This window comes from Lepus europaeus, chromosome 15 (assembly GCF_033115175.1).
Source record: "Lepus europaeus isolate LE1 chromosome 15, mLepTim1.pri, whole genome shotgun sequence".
Lineage (NCBI taxonomy): Eukaryota > Metazoa > Chordata > Mammalia > Lagomorpha > Leporidae > Lepus > Lepus europaeus.
In genome coordinates, this window is record NC_084841.1 from 52,611,097 (window position 1) to 52,629,644 (window position 18,548).

Sequence of the window (18,548 nt, forward strand, 5' to 3'; positions counted from 1 at the left end):
AATGTAGTTGAAATTGACACACCCATGGGCTCTGCCAAGTCTGAGTTCAAATATTGACTCTATTATTTCCTAATAGCTTTGTAATTTAGGCAGGTCACTATCCATATCTATGCTTCAGTAATTCCAACTCTCAGAAGACCATTTTTAGGATTATATAACACACACATACACACAAATATATAGAGAGAAATGAATTATTTATGTATATGAGGGCAATAAGGCAGTATACCTAATGGGTCTAATGTAGCATCCAACATAGATTATTTTAATATGACCATTATATAGCCTCTTTCCCACTTATACCTTTTGTTCCAGCTCTGAAAGAAAAACAGACCTCCAAACCAATGTTGCTAATAATTTATAATGGCTAAAAGGTACTTGTTACAGTCTTATGAAACAGAGATATTTTTAGTTAGATCACTAAGCTCTAAATTTTTTTTTCATTTATTTCATTTAAAAGATATGTCTTTTCTAAAAAAAAAAAAAAATTCCTGTTTGTCATGGATTTTGAGCCCTTCTTAAGAGAGGGAAAGCTGGATTTTCAGAGAGTCCCTTACCAAAGAGGCAAAACAAAAGTAGATGGTATCAGAGACACAGATTTTGCAAATCAAAGTGTGACTTTGAATTAATGTAGGATAAAGCTATGCTTCTTTGGAAGAGTAAAGTACATGGAAACTACATGTATTGTGCTGAGGCTCAGATATAAAAAGCAGGCCAGGTGCAAAGACGCGATGTCTCTGTGCACTAACCTAGGAGATGCTAACCACCGTCCCTAAACAAAATGCCCAAGGAAACATTTAAGAATAGTAAATATAATTTAAACACCCTTCATACTGTATAGATCTGATGAAAATGGAAAAAAAAGCTTTTTGAATTGGTTTACGAGTACATGATTTTCATATGAAAAATATTAACAAATTATTTGAATATTATATTCATTATTTTTTTAAAAGCAGGGCCTTAAAACTGGATTTCTTACATAACTTAAACTCATGGCTTCAGATATACCTCATGTGCATGTATTTCATATAAGAAGGTAGTCTGAACTTGCAGACTGAACCATATTTGTCTTTACATTTCTGATAATTTCTTGTACATACTAACATTCAAGGAATTTTGAATGAATGCCTATGGATTATTTTGTTTAAATATGAAAATTTGGATTTTGGCTGGCATCTGCCATTAATAAAGGAACTTCCCATATGTAAAAAAAAGAAAAAAAATTTTTAAATGTAAAGACTATTTTTCTATAATGAGAAAAATTTGCATTTATGACACAAATAGTTTCAAATATGTATTTTCATTATACATATAATAAGCATGAATTTAATTTTCTCAGTGACTGAAATCCATTATCATATAAAAAAAAACAGAAGTTTTCACTTTTAAGAGTAGTTCATTAGAAATCACATCTAGATTTCTAGTATAAATTAAATACAGAATATTAGGTTAGATGTGACCTTAGAGATTATCCACTTTAATCTCTTATTTTATAGATAGTAAAGTTTCCTCTAGAGAGGATAAGTGACTTTATAAGGTCAGTTATTCAGAATCATGGAAAATATTATAGATGTGTGTAAGCAACTTTCACAAATACTTTATGCAAACTATAATACAACGGGGGTGTTTATGGGACTTTGAAAATGTTGGGAACAGTATAGGTGAGTCTGTAAAAACCACAGTCCCTTTCTCCATGGAAAACTCACCTTCAGTGTTGGAAATGGGGGTACTGTCACATTTGCTTTCACACTGCTGCATCGATGGAGGCCGGGAAGTTTCTGGACAGTCGCTAGACGCCTGTCCAGTGTAGGAGAGACACTGCACAGTTCGCATTTGCTGTCCAAGGCCACACTGAGCAGAACACTAAATCCAAAAAACACAGAGAAACATAATGTGGATCTCAATAATTTTCAGAACGTAAGAGATACTATTTCAAATACCACACATACTAACTTTTAGAGCTTATATGTGGTTCCTCTTTGAGATGTGTATTATTAGGTTTACCATAGAATGGATTTGGAAATTCAAGGATATTATTACCATAGAAAATAGAAGCAATATAGTTCCCAGAAGACAGTAGCTGGGGATTTCTTGGACTATCATTCCAATGATTCCAGGGAAGGTTGGTAAACTCTGGCAGGAGTGTAATAAGAAAAGTCTTGTGATCAAGTAGGATAATTAGAGGTCCTAGAGCTAAAGCTTCACTATTGCTCCTGTTTGTTGTGGGTAAGAAGGTAAATAACCTGATGATCTATGGGGGTATACAGTGTCTGCCCAAAATATTAGTTCAGTACAACAGCTGATACAGTTGTGGGGCCTCCTTATGGGTTCAATTAAAAAAAAAGAGAGAGAGAGAAAGAAAGAGTTTAAGTAACTACTTCAAGCTTTCTTAGGTACTATCAGCCACATAAACTTGAGAAGTGGTCTGATGTTAACCAATTAGCATGTCTCCTCCTCCTTCTTCATCTACTCAGGGTTCCGTTACTTCCAGGCTAAAATTACCCTCTGAGTGGCTTAGTTTTAGCTGGGACTAATCAGATGTCCAGGCTAAAGAAGGGAGCTGGGTCTGTTCTTTGGGCCCAACACTCGCAATACCAGGGAGACTGAAATCTGGGATCAAAGATATGAGGAGCTAACTGGTGCAAAAACCAGGGCTACTGACACTTAAAATGTAAATACATTGAAGACCCATTGGATTGTCGACAAAAACTTTCAAAGCAGAATGGGCTAAAAGTTTAGCCTAGCAGTTAAAACTCTCCTGTCCCATGTCCCACACTGGAGTACCTGGGCTCAATTCCTGGCTCCAGCTCCTGACTTCAGCTTCCTGTGAATGCAGACCCTGGTGGGTAGTGGTGATAGCTTAAGTAACTGGGCTCCTGCCACTCATGTGAGAGACCTGGATAGCGTTCCTGGCTTTCCTGGCTCCTGGCTTTGGCCTTGGCCCAGCCCCACCAGGGCATTTAGGTGTCAACCCGTGGACAGGAGCTCGCTCTTTCTCTCTCTCCTCTCTTTCTCCCTCCCTCTCTCTCCTCTTCTCTCTCTCTCTCTTTTTCTCCTGCTCAGCTTAAAAAAACAGAAGCAAAATTCTGAAAGCACCCACAGAACTCAGATATTCAGAGATTTTTTCTTTTCCCACTTTCTAACAGAAAATGATAAATGCATTATCAAAATGTATTAAGGCATATTTGAAATATATTTCTGGGGCCAGCGCTGTGGAGCAGCATGTTAAGCCACCATCTGCAGTGCCAGCATCCCATATGAGCACCAGTTCTAATCCCAGCTGCTCCACTTTGGATTCCAGCTCCCTGCTAATGCACCTAGGAAAGCAGTGGAAGATGGCCCAAGTCCTTAGGCCCCTGCACACATGTGGGAGACCCAGAGGAGGCTCTTTGCGCCCGGCTTCAGCTTGGCCCAGCCCTGGCCATTGTGGTCTTTTGGGGAGTAAACCAGCAGGTGGGGAAGATCTCTCTCTCTCTCTTTCTCTCTCTCTCTCTCTGTAACTCTGCCTTTCAAGTAAATAAATAATTCCTTTTAAAAAAAAAGAAAATTCATTTTCATTGATTATTTTGAGTTTTAAAAAACTGTGTTGAATCTGTAGTTGGGAGGAAAATTATTTGATATTTAAAAACAATCATCTTGGCCAGTGCCACGGCTCACTAGGCTAATCCTCCACCTGTGGCACCGGCACCCCGGGGTTCTAGTCCCAGTTGGGACACTGATTCTGTCCCAGTTGCTCCTCTTCTAGGCCAGCTCTCTGCTGTGGCCCAGGAAGGCAGTGGAGGATGGCCCAAGTGCTTGGGCCCTGCACCCGCATGGGAGACCAGGAGGAAGCATCTGACTCCTGGCTTCCGATCAGTGCAGCGCGCAGGCTGTAGCAGCCATTTGGGGGGTGAACCATCAGAAGAAAGACCTTTCTCTCTGTCTCTCTCTCTCTCTCACTGTCTAACTCTGCCTCTGTCAAAAAAAAAAAAAAAATCATCTCAGATAGCCAATTGTAAATTTGGTCAAACTACTACTACACAAAACTTTTCTTTGATCTTTATATAATATTGCGTTGCAACAAAGAATATATAAGGAAGCAAATACCTATCTGGCTTAAAATAAAAATCATTAAAGCATGTCAATGCATATTCTTTAATATAGTATTAATTATAATTGTGAAACTATTTAGTATAGAAATAATTATTATTGTGAAACTACAGTCACATTCTACATTTTGACACTTATTGCGTGCAATGTTTAACCTTATCAAGTGGATTCCATATGAGCATTTTGTAAACTAAACCAATTATTGCTATAGAGCTATAAATTATTATTTCATGTTCATCTTCTTTTGTCTCCCCAGGGCTGAACATAGAGCAAGTGTATTTGTTTGCCTAAAGAGGTTTATCGATACTGCTACACTCCAGCAGAATTGCATTTTGGCCAGAATTTTGGTAACTACTTCTAAAATGCCACTTTTAATAGGTCATGGCAGGTCCAGAGAACAAACAACATCATACTGGCATAATTATATGCTATTATTATGATTTATTTGGGTCTCTGATATCAGAAAATGACTAGCTACATGGCCAATTAGGAGAATAATGGCATTGATTGCCTAGAAATTTACTTTTGAGGTCATTAATTTTTCAGTGTAACCTAATGGACTCTTAGAAGGATAATATTTAATTTTTCATCTATGGAAATATGTCAGCTTAGGGTTTTGTAAGTTAAAAATAGTTTTTAATTGATGGTAAAATGTGATTATCATGTACAACATGACTAAGTCTACCAAGTTAACAATATATTACCTCATATTGTTGTTTCTGTGATGAGAATCAATTTGTTTAGTAGAATTTAAAGTGGCCTATAGTAAGATATCACAACTTAAATGTATATGAGAAAGGACAAAGAAAAAAATAGGAATTGAAACATAAAATGGAAATGAACCTAATATAAAAATATATACCAAAAGCTCCATACACACTTGCTTTCTGATTCAATGTTCATCAGAAAAAAATTAGACACTGGATAGAAGGAATTTTTCTCTATTTTCCAAGTGGGCAGACACTGGTGTCAATTGATTTGTTATTGGGGAAAAGCTGGGGCTAGAATCCCAGCTTGTTCAAATCTCTGACCATCTAGACTACTTCTCATGTAAGTTTAACTTTAAATAGGAGGATCCAAAACAGAAGTAAGAGTCTGAAGCTTTTAGGTGTGGGAGAAAACATAACTGTGCATGTGTCCATGTAGCAGCTGCTGCCATTTGTGTATTCCCTCACATTCTTCGATTTCTCTGTGTTAATTGCTGCTCCTCTCTCAAACCCTTCCAGGGAACAAGTCGGGGACCTGAGATTTGTGTCTCAAGACGCTGCCTCTGGACTGCCTCACCTGGCCCCAGTCTCCAGTCACCCATCGCGGAGGAGGGCAGCGCCCCAAACTGCAGCGGATGCGGACAGGAGGCTTGCTCTCCTCTGGACACTGACCGGCTGGGAAGGTTTTAGAAAGGTCACTGCTCTTGCACAGAACAATTCGATGCTTGAATCCTGGGCCACATTTTGGAGTACACTGGAAAAAAAACAAATACTCTTTATAATGACAGCATAAAGACAAAAATTTGAGGAAACTCTTCCTGGAAGTAAATGTGCATTTGGATATACAATAAACATATACACTAAATGCTGGGCAAAATCTCTCAGATATGAAATTCCTTAAAAGTTTTTAAGCAGAAACACTTTTCCCTTTTCCCTAAGGTCTTTAAGAGCTAAATTCATTCAATGTTTGCTTTTCTTGGTTAACTTATTTTCCTCATTTATTAGGACTATGTTTATTCCTCTATTCTTCTTCATCCTTGGCTCATTCAGCTGTGTTAAGATTCTGTTTATTTTGACAATGTGGAATTCCTGATTTCCTACTTGTTGGGTGTAGTCTTATAAAAAGAATTTTTATATTATTAGTAAACCACAAGAACTTATCTCTGTCAAGCAAGTTGGGGGTCATTTAGCTAAGCTAAGAACACATGGTCACAAGGGAAGGTTTACTGCACAGAAAATCTCTGGACCTTTCCTGGCCAGTTACAAACATAATACATTTGACTGTTACTTAAAATTGTGTCTGCCCAGGGGTGGGCATTGTGGGTTAAGGTGCGGCTTGGGACACCTGAATCCCATCTGGGAATGCCTGGTCTGAGTCAAAGCTATTCAATGCTTCTAATTCAGCTGCCTGCTACTGTGCCTGGGAGGCAGATGATAATCAGATACTTGGGTTCCTACCATACAGGTATAAGAACTGGATGGAAGCCCTCTGTCACCCCTTCTCTCTCTGTCACTCTGCTATTTAAATAAATAAATAAAACCTTAAAAGAAAAAAGATTTGCTCCTCTCTGAAAAAAAAATTGTCTATTTTCATCCTAAGAAAAGATGCTTCTTCCTATGTCACAAATCCGATTATTTACTGCATCTCCAGGTGATTCTAGAAGTCATCTATTTAAATGAAGGTTGACTTAAGTCCTCCAGCTTTCTCCTGTGAATGTCTGGACCCTGCCTTAAAATTTGTACTTCCCTTAAGTCAAGTGAGAGTTTTACCAACAACATTTGGGAGCACTGCATCTGTATTTTTATTTTAAAATTTTTTCCAGATCGCCTACAGGAACCACACCAGACTGGGGAGATCTAAAAACAACTAGATAGTCTCTACTCTGAAGGACCCCATAATCTATTTTAGGTGGCAGACATCTGAATACAAAGTTCCTGTTAAGTACCATAACAGTGGATGTGGAATGTGTAGGTTCTTGTATACCTAATCGCCACTGACTTGTTTCACAATTTTTTTTTACTTACAAATCGTATCTCTGTCAGACCATAAGCTCCTTAAAATTATTTAGTTTCTGTTTCATCTTTGTATACACACACACACACACACACTGGGACCACAGGATCTACCTGAGGACTTTGGGTAAGTGTCCAATAAATATATGCTGCACTTTATTCAGAAAGATGGTTTTGATATACCAGTAGTTAAGTCAATATGTACTAGTTGTGGGATGATGATGTCTTAGTGGACATTGTACATACTTGAGTGGGTTTGTTAGAGGGTAATTCTTGAGCTTGGTAAATGCCATAAAAATATTAACATCTTTTTCAGGTGGAATCAAAGGTCCCATGGTAAACTCTTCGCAGTGAATGTAGGAATAGAATACATTTCCTCCAACATAGAGTAAGTTTCATCAGGATGTTTTTTTGTTTGTTTGTTTGTTTGTTTGTTTTGACAGGCAGAGTGGATAGTGAGAGAGAGAGAGAGAGACAGAGAGAAAGGTCTTCCTTTTTGCTGTTGGTTCACTCTCCAATGGCTGCTGCGGCCGGCGCATCGTGCTGATCCGAAGCCAGGAGCCAGGTGCTTCTCCTGGTCTCCCATGTGGGTGCAGGGCCCAAGGACTTGGGCCATCCTCCACTGCCTTCCCGGGCCATAGCAGAGAGCTGGCCTGGAAGAGGGGCAACCAGGACAGAATCCAGCGCCCCAACCGGGACTAGAACCCGGTGTGCCAGTGCCTCAAGGCGGAGGATTAGCCTGTTAAGCTACGGCGCCGGCCAAATCAGGATGTATTTTGAAGAATAACATGAACTTCTTTCCAATATGGCTCCAAAAAAGAGGCTTCATAGGGAGTTAAGATGAAGAGAGAAATTTCCGATGCTTTTCACAGCCGAACCAATATCCTTACCTCCTGCTACCTCACTGTTTCCATAGTCAATCACTACATCTTATTAATCCAACTCCTCAATCTCCTGAACATCTATGGATTCCCCTCCGTCTCTACTGCCACTAACCTTACTTCAAACAAACAAACATTTCCCACAGGAAGCTATGCATTGGCTTTTTAATAGGTCTCATGTTTCTTGTTCTAGCAGGGATCCAATCCACCCTTTAAACTTTAGCCAGAAGGATCTTCCTAAAGCAAAAATCCAATTACATTGTTTTTTGATTTAACAAAAGGGCTCACTGTGGCCTTCAAGATAAATATTTAAGCAATCTGTATGCATGCTAACTACAAAATGATAGTAAGGCTCTATTTACATCTTCAGTTTCATTTCTCTATATCCCAACCCTACTAAAGAATTCCCAGTATTTTCAATGCAAATCCAATGTCAGGTACAAGTTAACACTGTTGCTACTATTCCTACAGCCACAAGGACTATTACTTTTAGTATCACTAATAGCAGCTATCATTTAATAGACACTATATATTGAATACTGTGCTAAGTGCTATAATTTACATAGTCCTCTCCTATGAGGTAGCAAATATTCTGTTTTTATTTATTTTTAATTTTTTACTTATTTATTTGAAAGGCAAAAGAGAGAGATATAGACAAAGAGATCCCATCTGCTGATTCACTTCCCAAATGCCCACAGGCATCATAGCTGGGCCAGTCTGAAGCCAGGAGCTGAAAAAACAATCCAGGTATCCCATGTGGGTGGCAGAGAACCAGTCATCCCCTGCTGCCTGCCAGGGTAAAGGCTGGGATTAGGAGTGCAGCCAAGACCCAAACCCTGGCACTCCAATGCAGGATGCAAGAGTCTCTAGAAGTATCTTAACTGCTGCATCAAGCAGCCCTATTCTGTTTTTAAAATGAGGGAACAGATTAAATGATGGGACATTAGAATATCAACTGCTATGAAGTGTCCCTTGGATATTAGGTGCTACACTCTCTACTTTGTATATATTATGAAATTTAATCCTCACAACAACCTTATTGCTTCTCATTTCAAGAAACCAATACATGAAATAATTTCTATAGGATGAGTAAAGCCCCAATCTGTTTCCTGAGCTTGCTCTGCTTAGGTTCAGTTCACTTCCATCTCTTGAACTTGTTTTATTTGTGCTAGTCCTCTTGACTAGCACACTGAGCCTCCACTGTCCAAGCAAAAGTCAGAGGATTTCTGACACCCTGTTAATGCTTATTATTATCATTAATAATAATTACACTTCTACCTTTACTGGATTTCACAATTCACAAAATGCTTTCAAATACATTATTAAACAAGTTTTTAAAAATTATTACAGATGAGAAAAGCTTCAGTAACTTAAAGATAAAAGCAAATGGCAAAGCTAGAATTAAATGATCCTAGGCCTTGTGACTCAAATTTTAGGGTCTATTAATTATCTATTCCTCCATTATTACTGTATTCCAAGGATTCTCTTAGTATTGGCAGAAAAAGATTTATAAGAATATATAACAAGTATTAATTATTTATTGGAAAAAGTAAATTGAGATGAAATTCAAGAGGAGGGAAGGCCACTTCATACTAGAGATAGGCAGAAACGTACAGGCTCTATATGGAGCTCAGTTACTGTATTTTCAGGGTTTAATGAGTTTTTTAATTTTGGAACATTCATTTAAAAAGCACTGTGCCATTCCTTTTGCCCCATTTACATTTAAAATCATATATATGAATATTAAAGGTGGAAACATCCATCTCTTGCTTATTCTAATATCTTTCTCCAGTAGCAAGAAACTCCTGCTATTATTTTAAGAATATGGTTATACCTAGCAATCTTTCCTAAGAGTATATGCCAAGTTCTGCTTACAATTAGGGGAGGCAGACATTGCAAAGACAGACAATTCACTGATCTGTGTCTGAAAAGTCCCTGGGAAACAAAACAAAACAAATAATAAGAAGCATAATTAAATAGCACTAGTGTTTAGCTAGTGTCAGGCAGTGTTCTTTATCCTTTGCATGTAATAATCTATCTTGGCGGGCGCCACCGATCAATAGGCTAATCCTCCGCCTGCGGGGCTGGCACCCTGGGTTCTAGTCCCGGTCAGGGCGCTGGATTCTGTCTCGGTTGCTCCTCTTCCAGTCCAGCTCTCTGCTGTGGCCTGGGGGTGCAGTGGAGGATGGCCCAAGTCTTTGGGCCCTGCACCCGCATGGGAGACCAGGAGAAGCACCTGGCTCCTGGCTTCAGATCAGCATGGTGCGCCGGCCGTAGCGGCCATTGGGGGTTGAACCAATAGAAAAAGGAAGACCTTTCTCTCTGTCTCTCTCTCTCTCATTGTCCACTCTGCCTGTCAAAAAATAAATAAATAAATGAATAAAATTATCTAATGTTCACAAAAACTATTATCATATCCATTTTGCTGATGAGCAAACTGAAACACTGAGAACTACAGATAAATCCAGGTAGCACTTTAAAATGTACAAATACCCAAACCCTTTGTACGATAATGTATAAAGCTAATCATAGTATATCATCTTCTATTTGGACAAGACAATATTTTAGAAAATTATATCACTGATCCACTAACTAAGCCAAGGGTATTCTATGCTGTAGCAGTATAGGTCAAGAAACAACCAACTGCGTTCTCAAAATAGTAAATGACTGAAAATGATGGTAGTTCCTATTATTCATGATTTTACTTTCTGCAGTTTCAGTTACCCACAGTCAACCAAGGCGGAACATGCTAAATAGGAAGTTCCAAAAATAAATAATTCACCGTTTTGACATTACACACCATTCTGAGTAGTGTGATAGATTTCTGATCCACTCTGCACAGGAGGTGAATCATCCCTTTGTTCAGTGCATCTATACTGTATGTGCTACTTATCCATTAGTCACCTAGTGGCTACTGTGGTTACTGGATTGACTTGTAAGGGTAGAACAGTGCTTCTGTTCAGTAATTCTTATTTCTTATTTTACTTAATAATGGTCCCACAGTGCAAGAGTAGCCATGCTGGTAATCTGGAAGCTGTAAAGCATTTTCTTGAAGTGAAAAGGTGAAAGTACTCACCTTCATAATGAAAGGAAAAAATCATATACTGAGGTCCCTAGAACCTATGGTAGCAATGAATCTTTTATGAGCATCTGTAAAATAACAAAGAAGCAAAAAGGAAATTCCTGCTAGTTTTGCTGTCACAACTTAAACTGCAGAAGACATGGCCACAATGTGTGTTAAGTTCTTAGTTAAGATGGCATAGGCACAACATCTGTGGATGCAAGACATGAACAGAAAACATGTTCTGACTACAACATGTTGCGCCAGAAACTATTGAGCCTATATGAAGACTTCAGCAAGGGATTTCCTGAAATTAGTAACATCAAGCTTTTTATTGCAAGTAAGGGATGGTTACACAGATTCGGGAAGAGGTCTAGACTTAAAAATATAAAAATTAGTAGAGATTGTTTGCTGAAGAAGCAACCGTTATGTTTCTAGTAAAGTTGAATAAGTTGATTAAGGAGAAGAGAAACCATCCAAAGCAAATCTGTAATTATAATAAAACTGTACTCTCCTGGAGAAGATGCCCAATAGAACCTACATTTATAAAAGTGCCAATGAGAAACCAGAGCATACGTACAAGGAATGAGAGTTTAACTCTAGTGCTATGTGTAGGGCATATGATAAAGTCAGTGCAGAGTACTGAGCAAAGAAACCAAGTGCTCACAGAAATAAAAAGAAAAATTACATTTTTAGAGAGAGAGGAAGTACATTCACATGATGTTTATTACAGAATAACTTGTATTTCATTGATTGTTGTTAACATCTTATTGTGTCTACTTTATAAGTTAAAATTTATCCTAGATATGTATGTATAGGAAAAAAAATTACATACAGGGTTGATACTATATGCAGTTTCAGACATCCATTAAGGACCTTGGAACATATACCCTGCAGTTAAGTGGGAACTACCATACATTTCTGCCACATTCTCTTTTTACAAAATTACTTATTTTCATTTTATTTGAAAGAGAGAGAGAGAGGGAGAGAAAATGATCTTCTATCTACTGGGTCACTGGAACTTAACTTGTGTCTCCCACATGGGTGGCAGTGATGCAACTACTTGAACCATCACTGCTATCTCCCAGGGAGGGCATTAATAGGAAGTTGGAAGAAAAAGTGGAGCCAGATCTCAAACTCTGGCTCAAATACAGGATGTGTATATCCCAAATGATGGCTTAACAACTTAAGCCTAATCCCTACAGATCTAACCACAAACACTAAATACTTATGACCAGAATCTCAATTCTGGTAATCTACAAATATTATACTTCTCAAGGGAGTTTATAAAATTAAATGTTAAAAAAATTGCTTCTAAAAAGAAGTAAAGGCACAAGGATATCACTTAGACCAGGTTGAATCTAAGTAGAATTCTATCCAGCAAATCTTCCTGATCTTTCATATGAGATGTTCATGCAGAGATATTGTTTATTTTTATTTTTAATTCTTCTCTCTGTTTTCTTCCGCCTAAATTTCACTTCTGCCTCTTTTCAGACTGTAATAAATAAATGTTGTTGTCCATCGGGCAACCTGAGTTTTATATAATTGTCAAAAAGAATAAGACATTCTAGAAAAGCAAGATGTAGCCATGATTATATACATGAACAACAGACATTAACTTAATTGTGTATACTTCATAGCATTGTCAGATATAATTGTTTGTCTAGTCCCATGAAAAGGGTATGTTTTTGCAAATTTTTGAGTTTACAGTATAATTCATTATTAATAATTAGAAATTTGAATATTTGATTCAGTAATAAAAATGTACCATTTTCAAATTAAGGAATAGTTATATGTACAAATTCTATTCTATTCTTCCTCTAAGTATATTATTTCAGCAGACACCCCATTTTTTAGTGTGATTGTTCTCAATATTTCTCCTTATTGCAGGTAAATACCTATTTTTCATCTACAATTCATACAAATAGAATCCCACTATTATTTAAAATCTGACCAGACCATCTGTTTTTTGTTTTCATCTCCATGGGATATAAAAGATAATTTTTATGACAAATGCGTTTATGTTTTAGCTGAATGCTCCATGATTAAGAAGAAGTAAAGACGTATTTTGCAGAAAAATGTATTTGAAACCACACCAGGGAAAACAATTTGGCTCTCACTTGTAAAGGATACAAACATTAACATTTTGGGTTTAGACAGAGTTCTGTCTGGAGAGGTGAGTTTAATTTACTTAGTCAGAGGATCAGAGTAGAACTCAGGAATATACAAGGTGATGTCACAACTGTATTCTCAAACAGGACAGCATCTTGTAGCAGATTCCTCCCATCCCAATCCTTCTTAAGTAATGCCACCTAAATATAACCCCTATAAAGTCAATTGGGTATGAAGCCAGGTATTTAGTTGTCCAAGATAAAGTTCAAGAAACAGACTTTTTTCAATGGGTACTCTGTGGGAGTCAACGAAACCATTCCGATTCAACAAAAGAATGGGTTAGGACTTCTGGAGCCCATCCATAATATGCAGCAGAGCTTTCAAAACCTGCTGCCAACTGAAGCAAGTCAAAAAAGAAAATCATTTCAAATCTAATATAGCATGGGTGATCCCAAGACTGAAGATAGATGATAGGAAATGGGAAAGCTATGGCTTCACAAAAGGCTGCCAATGAGCCATTTTTCCATCAAGGTAATCTGGCTATTTTTTTTTTTTCATTAGACATAAGCACTGGGTGGGTTTAACTGATGGTGGAATGGTTGCTGGCTTTGCAACAATGGAAATTTTATATCATATTAGAGTAGTCAGCAAAACAAAGGGTCAAAGGGTAAATTCCTCTTACTGCAACATGTTTTCAACAGTTGAACCTCACCCTTGTGATTAGCAAAACTCAAACAGCTGATAGTTGGAAGTGGTGAGGAGGAAGAAAGAGGAGGGAAGTTATGGGTGTGTCTCAAAAGAAAATAGTGTGGGATATTTGCAAAAAATGAAGTGAAAGAGTCTCAACAATGCCTGGTCTGCTGCTGAGAGTTCCCCTTTTCATTAGTGGGAGGTGTTCAGTTCCTCTGGGAAGAACAGGCTCCTTGTTCTCACATTGTTCTCCAAAGCTACTCAGAGATTTATTTCACTTAATGTTATTTATCCTTATTTATTTTTAATCCATTTAGGGTGGAGGTGGGATGCCTTGCAAAGTAGGGAAATGGAAGCATGAGAGTGTGACCCCCAGTAACTGCTACTTCTAAGTTTGATTGTTTGTGCACCTCTATGTTGTTCAAAGTGTTTTATGCCTGTGATGTTTGATGACAATCACTTCCAGTGTCATCCGTGGCACCCGCTCCCCATTTCACAGCTGAGCAACAGCTCCCAGGCGCGAGCAAACACACACTCAATGTTCTTCCACACTGTACTGTCCCAGAAACATTTTCCTCTTGAACAAAGGATGATCATGGTAAAGATAGTATTCAATTATAGTCTCTGAGATGTAAACAGCAGCACCTCTTGTCCAGTGCTTCACCCCAGAATAGTCTGACTCAGTGGTCTGTGGAGACAATAGCAGCTGCCAAGTCTTGGTCAAGGTGGTAGTCCCGAGGTGTACATGCCAGCCCCTTAAACTACCCCTTTTCCCTAAGCTTTGACCTACTTATCGTAACAGAGGGGCAGGCATTTGGCTTAGTAGTCAAGACACCAGCTAAGCATATGTCCCAAAGTGAGGTACTTGGGTTCAATACTCGATTCCAGCTCCTGATTCCAGCTTCCTGCTAAAATGCTAACCCTGCAGGCAGCAGATGATAGTTCAAGTAGTTGGGTCCCTGCCACCCACATAGGAGACCTGTATTGAGCTTCTGGTTCCTGGTTTTGGTCCTGGGCATTTGAGGACTAAATCAGCAGACAGGAGTTCATTATGCCTCTCGAATTGAAAAGAAAAAAAAAAAAAGATAGCCGAAATGTAATTAAAAGCTCTCAGCTTTTATATATTTCTTCAGGCAGCCTCTAGGAATGCCTGATAGCCTTTTGGCACCATTTGAGCAAGTCACTTTGAAGACTGGATAGATAGAGTCAAAATTCTAAGAGCAGGGCAAGCACAACCTTGGTGAAGTTGAATGTAGTAGAAAATCTTAAAATGTTATTTGGAATGGAAGCATATCAATAATATACATTTGTAATTCTCAAGTTTGTTGTTGGTTGTGTTTTATTTTAAGACAAAACCACAATGATACAGACAAGTGTAAGTCAGCAGGCCAATATGAAATGAGTCTGAGTTGGTATTTTGGTAACTGGCAGAAATTCTTAGATTTTGCTTGTAAAGGATGCTGTGGTACAGAATTCTACATTCAAGCCTTCCTATTACTTAGGAACTTTATTTAATTTTATCTGTTTGTTATACCTTAAAACAAACCCTTTTCTCTTACCCTACTTTTATCTTACAATCTTTGTGTTTCTGCTCAGTTGTTTCTCTTACCAGGAATACCTTCTTTTTCAGCTTCTTGATTCTTTTCTCTGCTTCAGATTCTATACCTCAATTCCCATCAACTCAAAAAGCCTCTGATCCTACTCCAGGCTATTCTGACCTTCTCATCTCCAAATTATTACAATTTCACACTTACATCTCAAAATGCATTGTTTCATTAAAACACTGTCTTTATTATTCTCTAGCTGTTTCGTGGATATTTCTTATTTTTCAAACTTGTATAATTCTTTTGTATTATCTCTAGTGCCTATCCTGATGTGTTTATTATGCACTCATTTATACTTACCAACTTGACCTGAAACCCTAAAGCTGCTTCCTGAAAATCATGAGGTTTCCCATTATCATTTTTTAACAACAAACTTGTCATCATTATCAGCAAATATTTATAGATTCCTGTAAGAGTCTCAGGCACTAAAGTATACAATCCTGTGGAATGCCTATTATTTACCAATGGACTTTACCTTTCAAATGAACTTCAGAGTTAGTGTACCCACTGTTAGAGAACCAAAGCATCCATACCATTTTCCATAACCACGGTCTGAATAGTACAAAGAACGTCTCTACATTGGATGGAAACTACAGATAAAAGTAGGTAGGCAGAATGTAATTACTGAAGCTGGAGTATGGCCAGGAAATTTGGGAGAATGCTCCCAATTCCTGTCAGAGATTCCATGGATAACCACAACTGGTCAGAATCTACACTTCCATGTATCATCCTAAATAAAGCCTTGTGCCTATAGCAAAATAAGGCCATTCACAGGGGGAACAGTTACATTCAGAGGTTCTTGAAGAAAAATGTTTAATTTTTTCATTTGTTTTTTGGCAAACTTATGAGGTCTACTGTAAATGCCCAAAGCAAGTACCACAATGTTTCTGGCAGAGCACATTGGAATAGAATCTGAAATGTGTCCTGCTTTGCTAACTTGACAGCATTCTCTCTCTAGTTATATAGCCAGGAACTCATTCTTTTTAACACTAACTTATCCTACAGAAGGATTCAACTCTTCTTTGGGAAACGTGGAGAGTTCCATGGTGTGTTTATGTGTATGCCTCATGCATACTGAGAGGCCAAAAAACTAATTAACTACTGTTTGCCTAAACTTTCATAAAAATCTTTCTGAGTGCCTCTGGATTATATTAAGCTATTCTGTTCACACATATACCAGGAAAACATAATTTTAGTCAGGTCTTCCTCTCTGGTCAAGTAAGTGGAGAAAGTACTGGTGAATTCTGAATTCAACTTTTTGGTATATTATAGAACTCAACATCATGTTTCTTCCTCAGATATAATGGAAGCAATTTAAGCATAAAGATAAAGATATGCCAAAGATTCATACCTATGAGTTATGTAATTAGGCTGTTCCATTACTTGGAAAAAAGTTATAAAAATGTTAGGCTTTCCAACTGAGAATGTAGGTAAGAAAGGTCATTCTGAGTCTTCAAAAAGTTTGGGGGTAAGAAAGGTTCTTCACTCTCCTTGTTTTTTAATCACATACCACCAGTTCTGCGCACGTGACACTTCTCAATAGTAAGAAGGAAAAAAACCCATTTATTTGGTTACTCATTATAGAATGTTATTTCAATTCACTTTAGATTTATTTTTAATCAAATTGATGACTAGATCCTCATGGATTTCCCTAACCCCAAAACCTCCTTACTTCCTGACAAGCAGTAATAACATATAACACGTCCAAATTCACTGTTTTGCAGTCCTTACTTGTTGAGTTCTAAGATGTTCACATGCTCAGGGGTCCTTAATATTAAATGCTTTGGTACTGATATTTAAGAGAGCTCAAAACATATAGCCCCAGATTTCCTTACTTCCGACCAGTCCAAAGTCACCCACTGAGGTGGGCATGACTGGTTGTTGCAGGGCTCTTTTTCGATAGGCCGATGTGTTAAACAACCACTGTAGTCCAGTGTCTCCTCCTCAGAAGGTCCAATCTTCCTGATGCACAGCACTGCCCTTGTGCGCATTCCACCGTCACAAGTCTTGCTGCATTCCAACCAGTCCCCAATGAACCACCTGTGGCAAGTGGAAGAAACACATAAAAGCATTTCCCTCAGTGTACCCAGAGCTGTTCTGCTGAGTGAAGTCACTGTCATGGACTACATCCTTTATTCAGGAGGGTTGACATTTCGATGTTGCTCGATATGACAAATAGCAAATGAAAGAGCTGCTAAGAAAAAGATCTTTCCATGTCAATTGCCTTTTAAAGTGTAGTGTATGGGCTTTGTTGGTTCAAGCAAACAATGCACTGTGTGTTTTTAGACTTTGATTTTTCCCCTTTTTTATTAATTTATTTTTTTTAAAAAAGATTTATTTTATTTATTTGAAAGAGTTACAGAGAGAGGTAGAGACTGAGAAAGAGGTCCTCCAACCACTGGTTTACTCCCCAGATGACTGCAACGGCCAGAGCTGAGCTGATCTAAACCAGAAGCCAGGAGCTTCTTTTGGTCCTCCCATGTGGGTGCAGGGTACCAAGGACTTGGGCCATCCTCTACTGCTTTCCCAGGGCATAGCAGAGAGCTGGATTGGAAGTGGAGCAGCCGGAATTCGAACCGGCGCCCCTATGTTATGTCAGCCCTGCAGGCCGGGGCTTTAACCTGCTGTGGTACAGAAATTTTTATTAATTTCTAAAATGAGGATAACAATGATCAATCTCATAAGATTGTCATGAGGAGTAAATAAGGTAATAAATGCAAATCTCTCAATGTCTTGATAAATGTTTAACAAATGGCTCTCCATGGGAGGAAAGAGTTTTGATTCAAAATGTTTGCCAATTTTTGTAGTGTAAATACCTCACTACATTCAATTTCAAGTAAGCAGCTTGACATACTGAACATGAACAAGAGAAGATATACTAATAATAGAGTCTCATAGACCAGTATCAATTGGCTTCAGAACACAACTGAATGCTTCTAACATAGTATCTGGCATATAAAAAACAACAAGACAAGGTAGCTATTTCCATTCATATTCCACTGAGCCATATTCTCCCATAGTTGAGGATTTTATGCTCAGATAATCTTAAAGGACCTGGGAATTTGTTTTACAGCTACCAAAAATGGAATTCTATGACAATAGAAGACAAAGACAGAGAAGGCTCAAGTATGCAACCTGAAGACCTGGGAGTCTCAAAACACCCTCACCTTCCTCACAAATAGGGCCCTGAGCCAGCCCCTGAGAACATGGGAGATTCTGCTTTTAACCCTTTGCTTCTAAAAACAGATTCTACACAACTAATGTGGGAAGAAATTCAAAGGTCTTAAAAAAATGAACACATCTCACATTTGTAGGTATCTTATTCCTTTTCCCTATTCCAGGAACTTTCATATATATGATTTCAGGGTTTTTCTTGATAATACTCTCAGGA

The 18,548-nt window shown here is 38.1% G+C and overlaps 1 protein-coding gene across 12 annotated transcripts in view; it reads right to left on the bottom strand.

Moving 5' to 3' along the window:
- ADAMTS6 (ADAM metallopeptidase with thrombospondin type 1 motif 6) overlaps positions 1–18,548 on the bottom strand; it is a 329,021-nt gene that overhangs the window by 14,391 nt on the left and 296,082 nt on the right. For 9 of the 12 annotated variants that reach the window (XM_062212084.1, XM_062212085.1, XM_062212088.1 and 6 more), the window contains 3 exons: positions 16,993–17,197; positions 5,374–5,550; positions 1,707–1,863 (listed from right to left, as the gene is read on the bottom strand). In XM_062212084.1, coding sequence (XP_062068068.1) covers positions 1,707–1,863; positions 5,374–5,550; positions 16,993–17,197 — 539 coding nt within the window. Of the gene's footprint in view, positions 1–1,706; positions 1,864–5,373; positions 5,551–16,992; positions 17,198–18,548 lie in introns of those variants that run through there. The other 3 variants (XM_062212092.1, XR_009868073.1, XM_062212093.1) reach the window with 3 other exon arrangements.